Source organism: Heptranchias perlo, chromosome X (assembly GCF_035084215.1).
Source record: "Heptranchias perlo isolate sHepPer1 chromosome X, sHepPer1.hap1, whole genome shotgun sequence".
Lineage (NCBI taxonomy): Eukaryota > Metazoa > Chordata > Chondrichthyes > Hexanchiformes > Hexanchidae > Heptranchias > Heptranchias perlo.
Genome location: NC_090370.1, coordinates 5,074,427 through 5,098,265, shown reverse-complemented (window position 1 = coordinate 5,098,265; position 23,839 = coordinate 5,074,427). Strand labels below are relative to the sequence as shown.

The 23,839-nt window shown below is 40.6% G+C and overlaps 1 protein-coding gene across 2 annotated transcripts in view; it reads right to left on the bottom strand.

Moving 5' to 3' along the window:
- Window positions 1–19,974, bottom strand: part of LOC137307187 (spermatogenesis-associated serine-rich protein 2-like) — a 92,456-nt gene extending 72,482 nt beyond the window's left edge. The window contains exons 1-2 of one of the 2 annotated variants that reach the window (XM_067976554.1): window positions 19,426–19,974; window positions 19,051–19,244 (exon numbers count right to left, since the gene is read on the bottom strand). In XM_067976554.1, coding sequence (XP_067832655.1) covers window positions 19,051–19,075 — 25 coding nt within the window. In that variant the 5' untranslated portion in view covers window positions 19,076–19,244; window positions 19,426–19,974. The remainder of the gene's footprint in view (window positions 1–19,050; window positions 19,245–19,425) is intronic. The other variant, XM_067976555.1, reaches the window with a different exon arrangement.
- Between the last annotated feature and the right edge of the window lie 3,865 nt (window positions 19,975–23,839).

The following is a 23,839-nucleotide window of genomic DNA, read 5'->3' as shown; positions in this document are numbered from 1 at the left end:
AGCTCCTTCAAGAGAAGGGGAAAAAATTGGGGGGGGGGGGGGGGGGAAAGAGAAAATGAGGGAGGCAATATGATAAGAAAGCCAATAATCTGAAAGTAAAGGTCCAGTGTATCAGAGTGGCAATAACTATTTTCAACTGACACCCAATATGGTGCCCTTCCCTTGGGCACAACCATGGTTTGTCAGTGTCCCAATCAGTTTCCTTCGCCTTAAGTCATTACTGTTACTATTGGCATAAAAACTGCACACCCACCTTTGTGATATTTCCTCCAACGCAGAAGAATTAATTGCCATTAATTAATCTGCATTTCGAGTAACTTAATAATAGTCTCTTGGACCCCACTGGTTACAGACACACTGCACTTGGTTTTTCTGGCCAGACATTATCTTGATTAAAAGGGCCACTGAGGGACCAACAATGAAACCCTAATGACTTAAGAATCCAAAGACGTCAAGGAGTGTGCAGAACATCAAATCACTCAATGAATATAGGGCTACATGGAATGTTTCCCCTCCCATCCCCCAATATTTTACTTACTGTAAATTAACTGAACCATCCCCTCTATTGTCAGACTGCTTGTCCAACATCCAGTTTTGGATGAGCTGCAATTTTCTTCAGCAAAACATTGGTAAAACTGAAACCATTGGCTTCGGCCTGCACCACAAACTTCGTACCCTGGCCACTGATTCCATCCCCCTCCCCAGCCACTGTCTCAGGCTAAACCAGACTTTACAACCAAAGGATCCTTTCTGACCCCGAGCCAAGTTTCTGGCTCCATTTCCTCTCCATCAGAAAGACCATCTAATTCCACCATCAAAAACCTTGGCCCATCTGCTAATAAAACCCTCATCCATGTCCTTATCACCTGCAGGCTCAACTATTCCAATACTCTCCTGCCTGGCCTCCTATCATCCATAAACTTCAGCTCATCCAAAACTCACCTGCATATATCCTATCCCACATTAAGTCCTGCTCACACATTACCCCTGTCCTCGCTAACGTACATTGACTCCCAGTCCCTGAAACGTCTTCAATTTAAAAGTTGTTGTAAACTGTACTGTACCTCTGCTCCATTTTAAAATTATATATTGTCCTCGTTTTTTTATATTTCATACGGGTATATATACTGTATACCCCTTTGAACTATCACAACAGGCATGCCACCTACAAATGTTAAGTGAACAAAGATTTCAACGGTTCATGCATGTGAAAGTTGGTAAATGCTTAATATATAATCTAAAAACAAAATCTTAATATAAAGAATACACAAAGGAGCAATTGAGCTTTCACTTATAACACAAAATAACCTATTTGCTCTCAAATTTTTGTTGACTTGACCATTTGCTACCACATTGCTCTCCAGGATGAAACAAGTCAGTAGGATCCTTTGAATGAGTGCCACGCATCACACAAGCCTGCCAGAGTTTCTACAAGTTCAGCTAGAATCGATTTTCACATAATCTGCCCACCACGCCTTATATAAGCTTCTCCACTTCAGAGCCAGCCTCATAGGTGAAGTTATAATTTTAAAAAATTGTGCAGAATCTCAACCAAAATGAGACTAAATTCTTAATGACAGCAAGTTATTCCTCTTAGAACAAGCCAGTCTCTGTTCAAAAGCAAACTTATGGCAACAAAACTTTGAATCAAAGAAGCTTAACTGCTAATAGGACATATTGCTGCACCTCTTCTGAAAAGTAATTGTACTGGGTTTTAAAGTTTAAAGCATCTTAATCATGTGGTTCAGAAGTAATTTACCCGCATTATTTAATGGCTCAAAAATAACTTCACCAATCTTGCTTCAGTTGCTTGCTACAAAAACTCTGCAATAATCATCCTCTAATTTCCTCCCTGTGTCTTGAGTGAAAGGATCTGCCCTCTGCTCAGCACTTTTCCCCAATAGTATAATCAAGATCCGGAAAACACTGTATGCGTTAAATATTAAAAGTGGTGACTGGCTGAACTTTTTGACTATATTTGTATTGGACAGTATGCAGCCCAAAATTAAGGAAACCCTTGAACATTGGTGGAAATGAGTCAGCTCCCGCACTTGGCCGAGCGCTTTAGATTTAAGACTAACATTTCAGAATAGTCACTCAAAAAGAAATATGCGTGAAGCTCTGACAGTAATTCCAGACAATACATACTGAAAGCAACCTGCTGACACCCTTTGTTAGTCATCGCATCTCCAAGCCACACCATCTCCAGCTGTCCCTTTGTAACTAGTGTTCTGCTGTTTTTACAGTATCTGGAACCTTTTAATCCTTAACTGAGGAAGCCAATTTTAAATTAGAATAATCCTGATATTTTACTAAGATCTTTATTTTAGCTTCTAGCATTTGGAAAGCAAAAAGTGCATCAATTAACTAGAGAATTAAAAAAAGTAAATATACAATAGACAAGTTACACAAATAGGCATCACTCCAAAGAATAGTTTCGACATTTACTTTGCTATGATCAGAGATATCCTGAATACTGCAATGCTGGCTATGGTATTAGCAAATAGTCAAATCCAGGTAAGGGAAAGAAACAGAAAACAAGAATGAACATTTTCATTGTTAATACTATGCTTACTACTTGAACAAAGTAGCCATGATGTGGAGATGCCGGTGATGGACTGGGGTTGACAATTGTAAACAATTTTACAACACCAAGTTATAGTCCAACAATTTTATTTGAAATTCACAAGCTTTCGGAGGCTTCCTCCTTCCTCAGGTGAATGTTGTGGAAATGAAATCCTCGAACCCTTCGCATTTATAAATCACAGAACAATGCCTGGTGATTACAGATAGTCTTTCCAACTGCCCGTTGCCACGGCAATCACAGTGTGCAGACAGAGAGGTGTACCTAAAAGGCCACTGAATATACAAACCACCAAAAAAAAAATAGAAAAGACAGCAAATGACCCGTTATATTAAAAACAGATAACATATGTTCGCTGGTGGGGTTACGTGTAGCGTGACATGAACCCAAGATCCCGGTTGAGGCCGTCCTCATGGGTGCGGAACTTGGCTATCAATTTCTGCTCGACGATTTTGCGTTGTCGTGTGTCTCGAAGGCCGCCAGACGCCATCCGACAACTCATCCGCTTCATCCTGGATCACAATGTCTTCACCTTCGATAACCAGTTCTTTACCCAAACACACGGAACAGCCATGGGGACCAAATTCGCACCCCAATACGCCAACATTTTCATGCACAAGTTCGAGCAGGACTTCTTCACTGCACAGGACCTCCAACCAACACTATACACCAGATACATCGACGACATTTTCTTTCTATGGACCCACGGCGAGGAATCACTAAAGAGAGACTACACGATAACATCAACAAGTTCCATCCCACCATCAAGCTCACCATGGACTACTCCTCAGAATCAGTTTCTTTCTTGGACACACGAATCTCCATTAAAGACGGGCACCTCAGCACCTCACTCTACCGCAAGCCCACGGACAACCTCACGATGCTCCACTTTTCCAGCTTCCACCCTAACCACGTCAAAGAGGCCATGCCCTATGGACAGGCCCTGCGAATACACGGGGTCTGCTCAGACGAGGAGGAACGCGATGGACACCTACAGACGCTGAAAGATGCCCTAGTAAGAACGGGATATGACGCTCGACTCATCGATCGACAGTTCCGACGGGCCACAGCGAAAAATTGCATAGACCTCCTCAGAAGGCTAACACGGGACGCAAACAAAAGAGTACCCTTTGTCGTCCAGTACTTCCCCGGAGCAGAGAAACTACGCCATGTTCTCCGCAGCCTTCAACATGTCATCAGTGACGACAAACACCTCGCTATGGCCATCCCCACACCTCCACTACTCGCCTTTAAACAGCCACCCAACCTCAAACAGACCATCGTTCGTAGCAAATTACCCAGCTTTCAGGAGAACAGCGTCCACGACACCACATAACCCTGCCACGGTAACCTCTGCAAGACATGCCAGATCATCGACACGGATACCACCATCACACGAGAGGACACCACCCACCAGGTGCATACTCCTGTGACTCGGCCAACGTTGTCTACCTCATACGTTGCAGGAAAGGATGCCCCAAAGCATGGTACATTGGCGAGACCATGCAGACGCTGCGACAACGGATGAACGGACACCGCGCAACAATCGCCAGACAGGAGGGTTCCCTCCCAGACGGGGAACACTTCAGCAGTCAAGGACATTCAGCCACCGACCTTCGGGTAAGCAAACTCCAAGGCGGCCTTCGAGACACACGACAACGCAAAATCGTCGAGCAGAAATTGATAGCCAAGTTCCGCACCCATGAGGACGGCCTCAACCGGGATCTTGGGTTCATGTCACTCTACACGTAACCCCACCAGCGAACATATGTTATCTGTTTTTAATATAACGGGTCATTTGCTGTCTTTTCTATTTTTTTTTGGTGGTTTGTATATTCGGTGGCCTTGTAGGTAACACCTCTCTGTCTGCACACTGTGATTGCCGTGGCAACGGGCAGTTGGAAAGACTCTCTGTAATCACCAGGTATTGTTCTGTGATTTATAAATGCGAAGGGTTCGAGGATTTCATTTCCACAACATTCACCTGAGGAAGGAGGAAGCCTCCGAAAGCTTGTGAATTTCAAATAAAATTGTTGGACTATAACTTGGTGTTGTAAAATTGTTTACAATTGAACAAAGTAGTCATTTGCTTTGAAGCATAACCTGTAGAATACAGTAACACAATTTTGTCAAAAAAACTGTAGCTAAGCACTATCCACGTTATCAGAGAAACTTGCCCTAAAAAAGAATTTAATTTCGTAGAAATTAAATGGGAAAAGCCACATCAACAAATTTGTTCTCACAGACAGAACTTGTTCTCCAGTGGAGATCAAAAAAACTGCAAATCAAATAATTTAAAATGCTAAAACACACAACAGGTCAGACAGCATCTATTAAAGAAAAAAGGCAGGTTAAACATTTTAGGTTAGGCCGTTTCATCAGAACTCAATGAGAAACGTTAAATTGTCTTTTTTCCTTTTCAGATGCTGACTGACCTGTTCTGTATTTCAACATTTTCCATTTTTATTTTCACTCTTTAGCAGAGCAGCCTGGAAATGCCCTATGCCCCAATGAACTTCATAAACTACTGCATAGGAACATATCCAAGAGGACAGACCTGCACACAATACTGAGCAAAATTAAAATCATACAAACTTCAATTATCTCCAAAGAGTCCCACTCGATACTTGAGACCTTTCCCAGTTTTCCCATCCCGAAAACAGAACTATTAATAGGTCTTCCACTGTGCCAGCGATCTCAAGAAAGAAAAAGTTTGAAGACTTGGTTATGGAAGAACTGGTTCCATCATTTGGGAAACAGCTAAGAAACATACAGGATATTCACTGTACATAAAGAAAATAAATAATTTGCGTTTATATAGTGCCTTCCACAACCTCAGGACGTTGTAAATCGTTTTACAGCCAATTAAGTACTTTTGAAGTATAGTCACTGTTGTAATGTAGGAAACGGGGCAGCCAATCCCCTGCTCTTCTTTGAACTGTGCCATGAGATCTTTTACGTTCACCTGAGAGGGCAGACGGGGCATCGGTTTAACATCTCGTGTGAAAGATGGCACCTCTGACAGTGCAGCACTCCCCTGAAGTCCCAGCATAGATTAGGTGCTCAAGTCTCAGGAGCGGGGCTTGAATCCACCACCTTCTGACTCAGATGAGTGCGCTATATTATATTAAAAATATAATATGCAATTACTGCTCAGTTATGTCAAGCCTGCATATGGATTCAACTTCATGTGCATCGACATGCAACATTCCTGATCCCTGCCTATAAATTTTGAAACCATCAGCCCGACTCTCTGAAAGAAAAACCACTACAAAGTATTGAAAGAATCAACTCAGTTAAGAATTTTATTGTGCTCAAAATATTTAGAAAAAGCATTTATAAGCAAGAATTAATCTCACTGAAGTTGGCTTGGCTACTCATTTACTGAAATCATTCCTGACTAGAGGATTACTGCACAATTAGTGGCATTGTGGAACAGTATTGCGAAGCCTGGAACTATGCTGCCGTTCAATGACCCCACTCTTCAGGCCATATTATAACTCACTAGGAGATAGGTAGCAACTATTGCAAAAACATGCATACCAGAACAATGTCAATACAAACCTTTACCCTAGTCCTGCTAAAGTAGGATACCCAAAAAGCTCAATCCTCAGCAAGATGAACCCTTTCCCCTCCAGTACTTTACTTGCCATAACAATACAATTACATTTATGAGAATCCTGTATTTAATAAACACCCCCCAACCCCCCCCCCCCCAATGTGTACCCAGAAATGACAAACCACATCACGTGGGGATTTGAGCTGCTGTCTGTCATTTCCCCTTTTCAGAATGAACAGTGACATTTTAACAGCCACTATTGTATCTCTGTGCCATACCGACTGCAGCTACCAATGTGGAGATGGTATGGCATGCACGTTAAACTATAGATATCAAATAAGTAAAATATTTTCCCTCACACGCCCTACAATACATACTTAGTAGTTTTCCTGTACACCCATTTTGGGTTGAAATATTATGATACTGTTTCCAAACCTGTCTTGAGGTCTCACTCATGTGCACAGAAAAACAATTATTAATCTACAAGAAAAGTCTGACCATAATCTTGGAACAATCTCATGTTTTTAGTAAGGAGTTTGGCAGAACCATAGCTGTGCGAACTTTGGAGACACTCCCATTTTCAGATAAATTCTGACATCCACACCTAATATAAGGTGCATAATTGTTCCGGTGTGTTTTGCAATGGCCTATCAGTCTTCATTGTCAAGTTTTTTTTGTTGAGTCATTTGATTGTTCTGAATTTGTAGCTCCAAAGGCCCCATTATCTGCACTGTATTGACAATGCACAACTTAAAAGAAAGGACTTGCATTTATATGGTGCCTTTCACAACCTCAGGACATCCCAAAGAACTTAACAGCCAATGAAGTACTTTTGAAGTGTAGTCACTGTTGTAATATAGGAAACGCAGCAGTCAATTTGCACACAGCAAGCTCCCACAAGCAGCAATGTGATAATGACCAGATAATCTGTTTTGTTGATGTTGGTTGAAGGATTAATATTGGCCAGGACACCAGGGAGCACTTCCCCTACTCTTCTTCAAAATAGTGTCAGGGGATCTTTTATGTCCACCTGAGAGGGCAGACATCGGTTTAACGTCTCATTCAAAAGATGGCACCTCCAGTAAAGTATTCCTTCAGTAATGCACTGATGTGCTCAAGTCTCTGGAGTGGGACAACCTTCAGAGCCAAGGCACTTACCACTTCACGTGTACTCTAACCACTGGTTGCAATGCACAAGATACTATTTTTTGCTGCTTTAAGTCATAGGTTTTCAAACAGGGGCCTGTAGACCCTAGGGGGTCAGCCTGGAATTGGGCATATTGCATGCCACAGGCAGAGTGTCTTGGGAATTCTGTATTCTATACAGAATGTTAGTTGCTGTATATGAATAAAAATATGCAGGATGAGGATTTTGAAGGAATCTGGCTAATTTGACAAGACTCAATTGTTCAAAATGTGTTTATGTCCAACTCATTCCTGGCTAATTCCTTTAAATGTAAACCTAGCTGCAGATCTCATTCCTCGTGGCTGCAGACTTGATTTTAGTATGATCTTGTACTGTTTCTGGTAACAATTTGCTTCCTAAAACAAACATGATCAAGTCAAATAACAAGGAATCTCACTTTATTATGACCACATACAGGAGTTATGCAATATGTTATTCACTACTGAAACACAAGTGATGTTACACATCTTCATTTCAGACTTTAGGTCAGCAACAGTATGGAAGCATCCATTGAGGAAGAATTAGCGAATCAGTTTAAACACTCACTGCAACATATCATTTCCCAAGTGCCGGTAGTCTATTATAATGAACCTCAATAAATTTTCTGTGAACATTGCTAAATGTCATTATTTGGCATAGGAAAGCAGCAAGTGAAAGGTAAACAGTTTGTAAAGCAGCAGCTGGCAATCATCTAAATCCTGAACTTCAATAACAGTTAGCAAATGTAAGGAAATCAGGACATTATAAGACTTTCCTTGTGGCGATTGGATCACTTAAAATAGTCCAGCACAAAGTCTTGCGCTGGCTGAGTGGACGAGAGCGTAGTGTGTACCTCTGCCTTATATGGCATTAAATGTGAAATAACCCAGGATCCTCATTTTGTCAAATGTAGGGCAATTCATATGACAATTATATTTCAAAAGCAGCTCTGTACACTGGCAGCTTCATCCTCCTGTTTGAAACTGCGCTATTCATAATGCCGGATGGTTTCACCAGCATGACAGAAAAAGATGGCTAAAGTAGCCAAAAATCATTGCTGCTCCAGCCCTCCTGTTTTTGTCTCTACCACATCGATAGTAGTTTTGGAGAGATGCACTGCTATCCAGTTATGTAAAATTGGCTAAGTTTGAAAATTAAAGTTGTGCGTGCTCATGACACATTAGATGTGCAATTTTCTCCCTTATCCCATTTTATGCCAAGATACAGAGGAACCAGCTCACAAAAACTGCTTTGATTGTAGTAAGAGCAAGAGGTTGAGGAGGGCAAGAGGCTGCAGCTTTGATAGTGGACTTTTTATATCTAATAGTGTCTTAAAGGAGAGGAAAGGGGTGGAGAGGTTTAGGTGGGGAATTCCAGAGCTTAGGGCCTAGACGACTGAAGGCACGGCCGCCAACGGCGGGACGAAGGAAGTGTGGGTGCACAAGAGGCCAGAATTGAAGGAACGCAGAATTCTCGGAGGGTTGTAGGAGGTTACAGAAATGGGGTGAGGCCTTGAAGGAATTTGAACACTAGGATGAGAATTTTAAAATCAAGGCGATGATGGACCGGGAGCCAATGTATGTCAGCGAGCACAGGGGTGATGGGCGAACAGGACTTGTTACGAGTTAGGATATAGGCAGCAGAGTTTCGAATGAGCTCAAGTTTATGGAGGGTGGAAGACGGGAGGCTGGCCAGGAGAGCATTGGAATAGTCGAGTCTGGAGGTAGAAAAGCATGGATGAGTGTCCTGTAGAACTGGATATGAGCAGCAGGATTAGATGCATGTTCATTACTGTTCCATTTTAATGCCAAAATATATAATTTTTTAATGGAGTTTATATGGAATCACAGTAATATTTAATTACACTGCCACATAAAGCTATCATTTATAGGAACTAAAAATAAGCAGATACAGACATATGCCACATTTTGATTAAACATTGAAAAAGGTTACCCTCCAAATTTAGTTGAATAGTACAACCCTGGTGAAAAATTTAAATGTTTTCCAGCAGGCTAACAGGAAGAACATTCTTCCTGGAAATTAGCACCATGAAAAGATGGCATCACCTGTATTATCAAAACAATGACTAATGTTTAGCCTCAAGTTAGGCAATTTAGGTCTCATTCGTGAGGTGATCTTTACTATAAACTCCAGCATTATCAACATATTTAGGAGTAATAAAATCTGGGTTGGAGTTATGTGTGGCTAAGTATTCAGAATAGGAAGCATTTGCTATCTTTCTACAACCCAGAATTTGAATGGCAATTTCCATGCCGTGGAGCTATTTAAGGCCTAAAAACAGAGTTAGCATTTAGACTATAAATGCTTGCAAGAAAATCAAATTGGCACCGTGGCATGACAGAGGGTGTAATTGAAGTAACAAACCTGCTGTCTGCTGAAGCAGGTGCTCAGCTGGGTTTTGAAGAACTATACATTTTAAGAAAGAATACTCTGGGGAGGAGGGATAGAACTTTCAATCTAAAGTACTTCTCCAGAAAATCAGAGAAAAACAATTTGCTAAAAATATTTACCACTTTGCTACAGAAAAAGGTTCAGGCCCCGGGGACTCATCACAAGACTTCCTTGCTAGGAAAGACCTGTTTGGATAATTTATCTGGTGAGCTCATCTTCAGTCAATTGTCACCGAGCTCAGCAAGGAGTCAAATCTCTTGCTTTTATAAGCATTTTTAAATGTGTCGAGTACCAGAATGATGCAGGATAGATGCTGATCCTCACTAAGCTCAATGATAGGCAGTTGGAGATGGATCTCTAGGGGCTTTTCCAGCTAGGAGCCCTTACAACACTGTTTAACCACTAACAAAATGAAGATAGGTTTCTCTTTGGCTATCAGCAGATAGATAAAAGCCAGAGAGAAGTACTGAAATTGAAAGCACCTTCCTCAAATTCCTTCAAATCAAAAGTTTACCTATTTTTTTTTGCCAATTTCTCCCTTTTCCTCTTCTGAAGAGGCCGATTTTTTTTCTCAGGGTCCAATTTCACAGGCACCAGCAGCCCCTCTGATATCTTGTCCAAGTGCCATTCTTCATGTGCGAGCCCAGACAGCGAGTCAGGTGGTATCCCACCTTTTATTTACAGGTGGCAGATGACGGACTTGAGATGAACCAGTCACACAGAAGATCAGAGTTTTTGTTCTATAAAAACACACCACAGCCATTGCTGAAATGACACCAGTTAATTTGCAGCAACATGTGGCAGGGTTAATTAGAGAACCACAGGAAGCAGCACACAGATAAAGTCATCACTGGAAACAGCTTGCACCACTTTCCACAAAGCCGATAAATGGCCAGTGAAAAAAACACAAGGACTTCAAAGCCTTTTGAGTGGACCATCTAAATGCTTAAAATATGAGAGAACACTTCAAAAAGGAAGCCCACCTCTAGGACAAGTACAGGGTAAAACAAAAAAAAATTCACCTCATTTAAATTTGCTTCTTTTAGACAATTTTAATCCAATTTTGTTAGCGACACTAATTCAAAAAGCTGCAGTCGAGATTATCACGTATTTTGGACCACATGCCCTACCTGCACATCATGCTACGAGATGCTGCCATTTTCAGCCTCTTTCCTGATTCAGTGCCACAGGCCTGCCATGAAAACATTTGACCAGAAGTGACGAAGACCATCCAATTACTCCCAAACTCACTTAAATCAACTTCAATGTTCCCATGTGCGGTTCAGCCAACCACCCCCCCCACCCCGCCCAAGGAATCTACCCAAGAAACCAACTCCCTCTAGCAGCATAATCAGTAAAACCACCTTCATTTCACACATTTTTTGAGACCCTTGCCAGACATCCACAAATTTCTATTTTTGAATAGTTTTCATTATAGATCGCAAACCATAAACATGTGGTTGCGAAGATCAAGCGGCGTAGGATATGCTGCAGTGCTACAGCTATACTTTTAATGGTAACGTTAAGGGTAAAAATTGTAAGTTTGAGTCCTTTGAAAAAAAAATCAGTTTAAAAAAAAATCAAAATTGCAGGAGTAATTAAACTGACAATTTCTGAGTTTTCTATTTCAATGCAATGTGTCACAGATTATTTGCCAAAACTGACAAAGATGTAATAAAGTTAAAACTAAAATGACTTTGTATGGCAGCTCGTTTAAGAGCTTCACTTTGACGACGACTCAAAACGTAACTTAACCCAAGGAGCCATCTATAATTTAGCCAAGCCTCAAATAAGTTTTAGCATATTTGGTGGAATTATGTTTAATAAAGTGATACAACACTATAACGCATGACAGTTGTTCTGACATCACAGCCTCCTAGTGTAGGGCTCGTTACAGTTTCTGTCACTGTTCCTACAATGTCCGGCCCTAGTAGCACATACTTGCATGAAAACAGTTAGTCTGCAACAAGGAGGCAATCTCCCACATCGAACACAATTCAGACTGTTGAAGCAGAAAATTACTTTCCTCCTTCTATTTTTTTAAAAAAGTAATTGTCAAAGAAAAAAATGCACTCCATAGTGCTGGACTCAATAATAACAATTTTGTTGCCAAACTGAGCATGATTAAAACAGAAAATGCATGACTGCAATCCATTGGATAGTGTTTATCCAATGAATGATGATCTTGTAGCTCCATTGCACATGTCGTTCAGTTGCACTGAATTAATGTTTATCTTGTATAATGCACTTTGTCAAATAGCTACTTAAGTTGCAATTTGTTCTTAAAGTTTGCTCAGTACAGTTGAATTTTTCAAGGTGGAACTGTACATCAGCTTTTTTCCCTCCCCCAAAGTAGATGTTTTCTGTCTGCAATTACTTGCTAATTAGAAGTTACGAAACCACTGCATCGTTTCCTGCACTTCAAATGCAAAATGTGTGTGGCGATCAAAGTCCCTGAAAGGTATTTTTAGCAAGGTGCTTACCCTTCCCATCCACGTTGGATTTGTGAATTCTTTGAAACGACATAATTTTGAATTTGCCTTAAATTTTATGAAACTAATGACTATTGTAAACCTGAATCCTAATTTTAGCCATATATGAAAGAATGCAGGTGCAGTGATTTATTATAACACCAGATATAGTTGCACCACACTTCACACTTTGATACAATGAAGATTGCTGCAACAGGACCCCCAAGCCCATTACCCATTAACAAAACTCCTAATTCTACTTTGAATGCCAGGGATCAATTGATAAAGCAGCATATCTTTAACATAGTTACAACACAGCATCAGTTACTTACATTTAGCACTTTTAAACCAAAGAATCTAATTCACAACAAAGGGAAATGCCTTCCCTTTGAAGTGTGGACCATAGTCTGAAAACCCAGAATTTAGCACTTAACCTTATGAATCCTTGCTTAAACATAGCTGGTATTGCTTACATTACAAGTGACTACACTTCAAAAGTGCAGTGCTTCTCCTCGTTCTCTCCCCCCCCCCCCAAAAGACTCAGTAACATTTTGTTTGAGGGAAGGAAAGAAGGATGATGAGGCTGTTACAGATCCCAAGTATAAATCAGCAGCAAGAGGATCATCACCATAAATTCATTCCTCTTCTGACCCAAGTCACAGATGATACACAGCACTACTCTACAAGGCAACTGACTAGATCATGACATTGGCTGGCAGAAGCACAGATCTTTATATTTAAAAGTGTTCAAACTTGGACTTCATTAATGTAAAATAATGCTGGCTGCTCAAGATCCTAGACTTTCCATCTCCTTGCTCACTCAAGATTGCTTTTAGATTATGAAACAGGTTAATTAGTCAGAAAATTCTGACTCCAGCAAGGCATGTCAATTTCTTGACCTGGCTTTTAAGCTTGTAATCTTTTTCATAATTCATCAAAATGTAGCTTAGTATAAGTATAAGCTGATGTGAAGAATGACCATATGAACACAGTATTGGATGCTACCCATGGAACTTCACAGCATATGTTGGCACCTTTAGAAGAGGGGAGAAAATGGGGGGGGGGGGGGGGGGGAAGGAAGGGAGGGAGGGAGGAGGAACAAGAGTGTCCTTCAATAATCATTTTCCATACTAACAATCGCTTTTACAATTTCAGATTTACAGGGTAGAGTCTGAATTTCCTGTACAACAAAAACTCTCAAGTTGAATATTTTCAATATATCAAGAGGGTTTATCATTAACATAATGAAATTATTAAGGTTCCTATTAGGAACAGAGGACACCTAACAACCCATCCATTTGCTGCTATGTTAAAGTGAAGGCCAGACAACAATGCTATTTCACCATGTACTGAAGAGACTGGTCTTCCACGGTTGCCAAGTCTGCATATCCTTTCCAGGAGCAACAGCTTGAAAACAACTGAACACAGAAAATACTACGTCCATGGCCAATTCCCTCCATCACCACTCAGAGGTCATCAGTATTGTTAATAGTACAATATTTTGATAGGCGAGCACTTAAAAGTGAGCCTTGACAGGCTCTTACATCCTTGCTTAAGTTATGAGGATCCTTACGGTTAAGTTTCAGATATTCCATGCTTGACAAGATGGTGTCTCTGAACTTGAGCTCGGAGAGTAATCAATTTGGAGCAGTCTGAGAGTTTTGTTCTATATCTGCTTTTGAATTCCTCAATATTATTTATCTTAGTTTGACATATCATTTTGATGGTCTCTATTGTACTTACTATTTTTGGACAAGAGGAAATTAAAACTTTTTAAAGAAAAAAACAGCTTCTGTAGAACTGACAGCAAATATTACATGACCTAAATGTTTCTGTACTACTGATGCATTAAACTTAAGGTGCGAGTAAATTTGTGCGCTATGGTACATTCCTAGAGGAAGCTGTCTAAAGACATTTCTTTCAGGAATCCCTCCAGAAGCTCAATGAATGGAGCCAAGAATATCTTGGGTGGTTTTATACAAGCAGCTCTTATTTTTGTATAGAAAATTTCTATTAATTGGTAAGTAAAATTCAGTACCTTAAAAATGAAGTTGATTAATGATTTACTAATGGTCACCAAGTGATCTATTAATTGTCTTCTGAAAATCGACCCAAGTACACTGATTAGCTGATTTTGAATATACTTTTGGCAAGATTTCTAAATTCCAAAAGGTCCAGGGTCTGTTTTGAGGCCACAACCAATAGAATACACTTATAATAAATCAGTGAGACCTGCAGAGTCAATTGAAAAGTAGCAGTAGCCATTTTCTGCAAATAGAGGGTGCACAACAATTCACCAAACCTTTCAAAGGATTTTACTATCAGAGGCTGCACAATACTTGAAAGTTGCCAGGTGCTTTGAAAATACCATAGGACCTGACTTTTAATATTGTCAGGATCTAGACTAATAGAACAACAAAATTCAAACCAACTTGTAAATGCAAGTCCCAACACTTTGTTGCAACTGCGTATAGTATGTTTTGAGCGTCGTTGGCACACAGCAATTCTGTTAGAACTTTGATCAGATTTCCCCATAACCACTACAAGCAGCAATTTATAAACTGTTAAATATGTAGTAAAATAGAGTTGTTAAACGCAATGAACTACCATATGTTTTATAGTCTTCAGACCGTATTCTTAGATATAAAGCACGATTTGTTACAACAACGCAATGAAGTATAAGAGCAGATCCTACAGCGTAGAACGTGGACAGGTGTGGAAACAGTTGTGCAATTTACGCCTTGGACAAACACACACATTTAACAAAAATCAGGGTGTACACAAATTTTGACTAGGTTAATTCGGTTGAAACAGAAAGTACGAGAGTCAACCTGATGTCAATAATTCTTCTGCAAGTTCCTTAAACATAACGGAATACCCAGGTCAATAGTGAGCAATGCTACAGGAGATCTGCTAGTAATAATTATTCTAATATAGTGTATTAAAAAAATTGGGGAGCATCTGTCACACTTTGAAATGTCAAAAGTGGAGTTAACCTTGAATTCTTTTTGTATTTAAAAATGTCAACGCAAAGTGCAGCATGAACTCAGATAACTGACAGGAAACACAATGTAACTAAGTACAAGGGCTTATTTCTGTAACTGCTCGTTATATAAGATAGATAGATTTATTTATGTAACTGTGTTATGTGAGGGGAACAAATATATTTACCCACAGTGGAAGACGAAAACACTATAACCATTGTATTAATTTTTATCTGTGAGCAGTGCCACGGGACATTATATAGTCTTCAGTTTAGTGCAGTTCATCATACTTCAGAAAAAATTACAAAATTCACAAACTACGTAAACATACTTATACAGTAGTCAATTGTGTTTGAAATGTCTCTAACAATGTTTGCTGTCAGAGGCCTGCCCCTCTCCAAGAAGGCTGTGGTTCAAGTTCATGTGCATCACTAAGCTATTACTCTGTCAGATGAATGAAGGGGGGGGGGGGGGGTAGTCCAGAACACAAGGGGGCACAACCTTAAAATTAGAGCTAGGCCATTCAGGGGTGATGTCAGGAAGCACTTCTTCACATAAAGGGTGGTGGAAATTTGGAACTCTTCCCCCAAAAACCTGTTGAGGCTGGGGATCAATTGAAAATTTCAAAACTGAGATTGATAGATTAAGGGCATTAAGGGTTATGGAACCAAGGCGGGTTGATGGAGTTAAGATACAGATCAGCCATGATCCAACTGAATGGCGGAACAGGCTCGAGGGGCTAAATGGCCTATACTTGTTCCTAGAATACACCAGTGCTACACTGCGCAAGCAATCTATGCACTGCAATTCCCAGAATGCAGATTAAGAAACACCACCATAACTTGGAGCTGGGGACATGTAACACACCAGAGGTTTTTTTTAAAAATAGGATCGACAGCAGGACTGACCAGACAGCATGCCACGACTTGCTGTTTGTAAGCCCCATCGCCTGTCCAGCAATGGAAATGTACTGAGGAATGAGAGCACTAAAAGCCAGGAAACCATTGTTAGCAACGTGGAGATAACTGCATTTGATTTTTTAAAAATTAAAATATCAAAAGTAAAGCATGCACATTATCTGCAATAACTTTGACAGGAAAACTATACATAATTATATTCAAGGGATTATTTATACAATTGTGGCACATTGCAATCAGATTTATTTATTTCTGCACTAAATATTCTCCTTGGGTTCAGCATCACTGACCACTCCTGTAAGTGGTCCATACATTCCTTATGAACCAGAGTGTACTTTTATCTGCCCAATATCTAGGTAAATATATCAAGACCCAGATGTTGAACAGAGAATTCTGGCCTCTCTACTCCCGCTTATTGGAATATATCACGTGTCGCCACACAACCTCTGACTTTGGAAGACATAATAATATACACTGTGGCTCAGGCTATAAACCAATAGTCAATTTTATTTAACACTAAACAGGCAAATGAACATCAATCAGTGCAGACAGTATATTCACAGTAATTAATCTGTGAGAAATGCCATGACAAACATGATATGCATCTGGCATGTGTTTTGTCACAAAGTACCATCAGGCAAACAAAATTGCTAGGAACCAATAAAAAACACTTCTTTCACTGCCTCATTTTTCAGTTTTTCCAAATCCTTTCAGGAGCAATGTGGACCATCCTCCCTTTCATTGCAATAGTGTAACTGCTGATTCACTGTGAGCAATGCCACAAGAAATCCATTCATTTTAAAAACTATATTTTTGAGCCCAAAAATCAATAATTTAGAAAAAAAGAAATGGCAAAGGAAGAAGTGATGAACAATCTTTTCCCTCCAAAAGAGAAATGGAGGGGGGAGGAGAAGAAAGAAAAATGAAGGTGTAAACAAGATAGCCTCAAACCAGAGTATCACCTGTGCTGGCACGAAATGCAAAAGCCAGTGAAGCCAGCTGTTGGCTCCAATCATTGTGGTTGTGGCTTACATAGGCCCACATAGCAGCTTCAATTCTTTGGACGCCAGTTTTGAAGACTCACTCAAGTATCAGATAACGGGGTCTTCAACTTCTTCCAGACAAAGCTCCAACTACGTATGCAATAACTGGTAACAACGATACAAGTCAGCAACTGCAGGAGCACTTCACCTTCAATCCAAGTCTCTTTCTTTACAGGACCTTCTGGGTTTCACCTCATATACCCAACTTCCCCAGTAGTGGGAGGAGGCACAACTCCATCGTCCCTCAGCATCACAAGCATTTCAGCAGTTCAGGTTACACACCCAATTCACTTTTTGTAAAATTCAACTCGACAGCTCCCACTGTAATGGGCCTCACTCTACCCAGAGGGAAAGAGTTGACACATGCTTCCACAGTGAAGTACTACACCAGGGTTCTAGTACTACTGGTAGGAAGGTCAGCTTTTCAAAGAAAAATGCATGTGCATTGTGCTAGACGATGGACCCTTCAGTGGCAGCTAGGATATCCTCTAGTAGTTTGCTCATAATTTAAGATTAACTGGCCTATTATTTCCTGGCTTACTGCATCCCCATTTTTGACTAGGGATGCTACACTTGCCACCTTCCAGTCCTCTGACACAATTATCTTTTCCACAGAATTTGAGAATTATAGTCAAAGTCTCTGCTATTTCTTCTCTAACTTCCCTCAGGATCCTTAGATGCAGAGTCAGGTTCCAAATGGTTTGTCTACCTCAAGTTTCAGTAACTTCCTTAGTGCCATTTCTCTGAATAATAACCTCCATTACCTCTGGTGGTTCTACAATTTCAATATCCACCTCTTACATGAAAAGTAAGGTAAAGATCTATAGTATATCAGCCATTGTCTCACTCATCTCTTAGCAGTCCTGCCCCTACCATGACCACTGTCTTACTGTGACTATAGAAAGCCTTTTTATTGCTCTTATGTTTTTGGATAATTTTCTTTCTAACTCCTTCTTAGCTTTTCTAATCTCTCTCCCAACATATTTTATATTTTTCCTTCTATTTTTATTTCCCTGTTATTTAAAGATTCTTTTACATTTCAAATTTGATCTAATCTCCCTATTCAGCCATTTAACTCTATCCTTTGATACACTCTCTTTCCTTATTGGAATGTACTTGATTTGCACACTTTCCATCTCCTGTTTAAATAATTTACATTTAAATAGTTTACATTGCAGATCTATGGTTCTATTTGCCATTTTTCCCTGGGCAAAGGTCCCTTTCTAGATCACTATAATTTGCCTTCTTCCATTCACAAACCCTTGTCTTGGATTTTATTTTTCCTTTTCTATTACATTGAACCTAATGATATTGTGGTTATTGTTATCCGTATCTCTCCTTTTTAGATGGACTACTGACTGTTCCTTTATCCAGAATCAGGGCAACTAGTACTTCCTTCCTTGTTGGAGTAGCAACATACTGACTGAAAAAAAGTCCTGAACACACTGCAGAAAACCCTCCCTTCTCACACCACAAACTATTTTTGAATAATTACAGTCCACTACAATTAGAATTGTTAACAAATGTCCCTCTAATTTGTCTACAAATTTCACCCTCAAGTTATTTTCCAATGTCTGTAATGTACTCCCATTTACACTCCTCTCTCTTCCAAGCTTATGAAATTGGGGAATCAGTGTGCCAGAATCCACTGTAACACAGCACTGAATGGAATAACGTGATTCAAAAGGCTGTACTTCTGAAACATTCTAAACTCATTTCTGTTTGATCTTGAAAAGGAGCCCTTTTGATAACACTAAAACCTTGTTACATTAAATAATTGTTTTGAAAAATTGATTTATTACAGCATGATCTTCAAAATTAAAAAAGCAAACCTCCCGCAGGCTGAAGATTATTGAACATACTAAAAACAAATTAGTACCAGAGAAATGCGTGCCTTTTATTGATTTTCACTCACCCTTTTGATTTTGCTTTTTAGCCATCTCCGCTTTCTTTTTTTAAGACAAGTTTTAGAAGCACAGCCAACGAGTTCGACTTAATAAACGGGGGTTCAGTAATCACCCTCTTTTCACTCTTCCAAGCAAGAAGATGCAGCTTCCGTTAACAGGTCTCTTCCTCTCAGCAGTATTTCTGGGACTTGCCTTGGAAACACTACAAATCGACAATAATCAATAAGATTATTTTTGTTCTATCCGCTACTGGTTATCAGAAATCTTACAAGATTAGCGATCACTCCCTTGTTCAGTTTCCTCGCGTTAAGACTGCAAAATTTAAAAAGGAATCAGACACGCAAAACTCTAAAGGAAAAATCTGCATAAAGGAGTCTAATTACCAGTGGGTTTTCTCTGTCACAAACACAACCCTGTCTTCTGGGGCGATTCTGCAGACGGCCCAGTGGTCAGTCAGCACTTTGTGTCTTTTTGTCTCACAATTTCCCCCCTCCTCCCTCCCCAAACAAACAAATGAAGCTTCCAGTCAGTGGGCAGCTCCCCTTCTTCGCCTTCAGTTGCTTCCTTTCCTTTATTTTCCAGACTGGAGAGATCCGGTAATAAAAAAAGCCTTTGTCCTCTCTCGGTTCCTCTCTACTTAATTAAAACAGCCAGGTGGTCAACCTAATCTCAATAGGACTGGTCTTGCTGTCTGGCTGAGGGAAGCTAACCCGAGCTTCTCTGGGAAACTCGCCTCGCAGTTTCACTCCCCCTCCCCAACTGGTGATTTTCCAATTCTTTGGGCTAAAGAAGCAATATTCACAATTATTTTAATTTGGACTCTAAAGGGTTGAACCTCCTTCAGGACAGACGACGACGACAACAACACTCCTCAGAATAGGACCCGCAACAAGGGACAAAACTCTCAGCAACTCGGCTACGCCGCTCACTCCCAAAACGTCACTTCCCGTCGATAAGGCGAAACGCCGACGGGAAAACCCGAGAGCTTCCGAAGTAGTTCGGGAACTGAAAAGGGGCGAAATAAATGAACGCCACTGAAGATGTAGGGATGGAGTTCGATGCCGGATAAAAAAAAAAGTAGACCCGAAATTAATCCGATTGTAACCTAACCTTAATTATTGGTTGGCACATTTTTTTCAGTCGGCATTATTCCTGTAAAATATAAGTAAGTAAAATGGATAATCTTCAATACAACACACAGCTAAGGAGCAAGCAACTCTTCACTAGTTGCCCCAGGGTTCTGACGGGATCGGGAAAGTTCGAGAATGTTCAATCCTGTTAATTGTTCTGAGCCCGAATTTTCCAGACTAGCTAATGGATCAGATTGACGGTCGGAGTTTAAGTCTTTTCTGCTTCTTTTGATGAAAAACGTTCTTTTTAAAATGCTTCTTATAATATACACTAATTATTAAAGATCACAATGTTGTCCTCAGGAGTTTTCAGCCAACTCTGACGGAGAGCAGCACCACCTACAGGGGATAAGCCCCAGTGATTTGGCACTGAACCATACAGAGCCCTTAAGACCAGGCTAAATTTTACATATGATACGAAAAAATGATGGACAGGAGAAAAGACTCTCTAGTCTATCAAGCCTGCCCTACACAACTGCGATGTCTTGTGCATCACAATATATACATACCCCACCGTAGACCATGTGAGCTTCTGGGAGAGGTGAAAAACCAGATTAAAAACCCAGGCCAATTTACAGGGGAAAAAAAATCTGGGAAATCCCATTCTGACCCCTCTCGGTGATGGAAATTAGTCCAGGAGATCAATCGGGCCCTGATAAGGCTATGCATTACAAGGCAATTGGTTTTCCACTCCTACTCTACAGGCACCATCTGAACACAGGATCTTGGAGCCTGGTCTCTAATAATCTCCAGTCCAGTTCTGTACCGACAGCCGCTCCCCAGACATTCGGTGATGACTTGAAACCTGTTGTTGGGTTTTTCCACCCACCTGGTTGTCTCTTGGGCCTTGTGGGGAGTGTTTGGTATATTTCTTTTCCTCATTTTGAGTTGCCTTTGGGTGTTAACAAACTGAGTTCTGGGACATGCTAAAAGTTAACACTGCATAGGAGCTGGACAGATTGGGGAAAAATGTGGGTCCAAGATACCAAACCCGTTGGGAGTGGTATTGGCAAATTGGGTACAGATACTCCCTATTTTCTCCAGCTATTAAAACAAATAACCAGAAAATTGAGCGTGCCCCAAATTGGGTTTGCTGACCTCTGTGCCTGATTCTTGGGGCGAGACTCCTGCCCGGCATAGAGTCTTGGACAATTTATCCGCCAAAGTGAAAAGCTTACCATCGTGTTTTCACAAATGCTTCATGCACAGGTACCAAATTCATCGCTGTGCTATTTTAGGCAATATTCACACTATAACTGTAACTTTACTGTAGTTGCAGTGTAAGCGCAATCTGAATCAGAGTACAACCTGATACCAGAGCAAGACTCCCTTGGGGGAAGTCATCTCACTCCACTTTGGAGTCAGTTTGGGTATTGACAGTTCAAATACAAGGTGGTCCTCTTCACCTCCAAGTAGTCCCACCCCTTCTTGATTATCTTTTTACTCCTTATGTGCACATTGCTATTTCCCTTTATGTTGACTTCTAGTCTTCTTTCATATTCCTTGTTAGCTTTCCTAATTTCCCCTTTTCCTTCCCCTCTATACTTTTCACAGTTTTGTTCTGTATTATTCTTACATTTACCAAAGGCCTCTTAAACCTAATCTCTCTTCATCGATGGAATCATAGCTTTTGGTGTACCCCCTTTATTTCTAGTCAGAATGTATTTAACTTGTACCTTATGCATCTCATACTTAAATATCTCTCACTGTGGTCCACTGTTTGATCTGCCCCTTTTTTCCAAGCAATTAATCTGGGTTGGGTGTTATAAATTGGATAGCTAGGTGGTGAAGGATAGAATACTAGAACCTAGTCTTCAGTTGCTTCCAAGCCTTTAGTCACAGTGCTCCATATTTACACCCACACCACACCCTAGATCAGCTCTCTTAAGTGGATACAAGAAAGTTCCCAATTGATACGCCCCACCTGAATACAATTAACACTAATTGCTATAAATCACATGGATACAATTAACATTGGGTCCCCTTTCATCCACTGAAATTAGTTAATTTCCAATCCAATATCTTTATCTTTAACTCCTCATTTTCTTTATCTATTTTCAATTTGAACCTAATTAGGTTATGGTCACTATTACCCAAGTGCTCGTTTGCCTTCAGTTTGCTTACTTGTCCTGCTTTGTTACCCAGAACCACCATCATTCCTTGTTGGACGTGCAACATACTAATTAAGCGGTGCGGAGGGGGTGGACAAATCGGAGGACATATCCAGTAATATCCCATTATTACGACTCTGATTACTGCAGATCTCCTTAAATTAGCTACAAGTCTCATCATTGATTTTTTTTCCCCCCACTATCATGTACTCCCACTATGGTAATGAGAGTCCCCTTCACTATACTTATTAAAAGAGCATTATGTAAATGTAAGTTATTTTTTTCTTTCTTTATGTCTCCCCATGTGCTGTCAGATAAGTCATGGCCAATGTGGTCTCCTAGACTAGTTTCGATTGCCTTGTGTGTGGGGGCGGGGGGGGGGTGTTGGAGAGGAATTTTCCAGATATTTTCCCCCTAATTGGCTTTGGGTTTTTATCTTATTTTGCATCTCCCAGATGTTTACATAGTTCTGATGGGTAGAAAATGGCTTAAACATGAAGCATAAAACATTACAACTGTATGGGACAGGCTAGGTGGATCAGTTGATCCTTTCCTGTCTATCATTTTCATATTTTCGTATGTAATATAGTTAGAACTGAGTCATGATAAGAGCGCCAAATGAAGTGGTAACTGCTATAGACCAGCAGCACAAGGTAGGCAAACGGGGAGCTGTTTAGGCAGATAAAGAGGGCTGCAGAACTTCATCATGTACTAATCATGGATGGATCAAGGACAACAGGAAGGGAAGGGTGAAAAAACCAACAAATTCACCAAGGCAATCAAGGATGGTTTGGTTTCCCCACGCAACATGTGAGGCAGGCTACTAGAGCAGAGGCTATGTGGAATTTGATGTTTAGCAATCCACCAGATCTGCTTAGTAACCTGGAAGATGTCAAACCTAAGGCCAAAGGCAACAATATGGTAGAACAGGACTTTGGAAAATTAGATTTTGGAACCAAGAGAAGAGTCTCAGGGGAAATAAATTGGAAACAATACTTAAAATAGAATAGCATGAGAAAATGGAACTTGTTTGAAGCTGTTGCGTAGGGTGAGGAAAGAAAATTAAATCATTAACCAGTCTTTTATTATGGAGCTTAAATGGTAAACTGTGATCATCCATTCTAAAACTGGGCTTCCAACTGAGAAGACTGAAGTGGCAGCTGACAGATATAGAATTCATCTGCTTTTCTGAGCCTTCTGGGCAGACTTGGTGACTTTGCCAGCACCAGTCGCCTTCCTCTCAACAGCCTTAATGACTCCAACAACAACAGTCTGCCTCATCTCACAAACTGCAAAACGGCCCAGAGGTGGGTACTCAGAGAAGCTCTCAACACACATGGGCTTGCCAGGAATCATTTCAACAATGGCAGCATCCCCAGACTTCAGGAACTTGGGGTTGTCTTCCAGCTTCTTTCCAGACCGGCAGTCAATCTTTTTTTAATTCATTCATGGGATGTGGGCATCGCTGGCGAGGCCAGCATTTATTGCCCATCCCTAATTGCCCTTGAGAAGGTGCTGGTGAGCCGCCTTCTTGAACCGCTGCAGTCCGTGTGGTG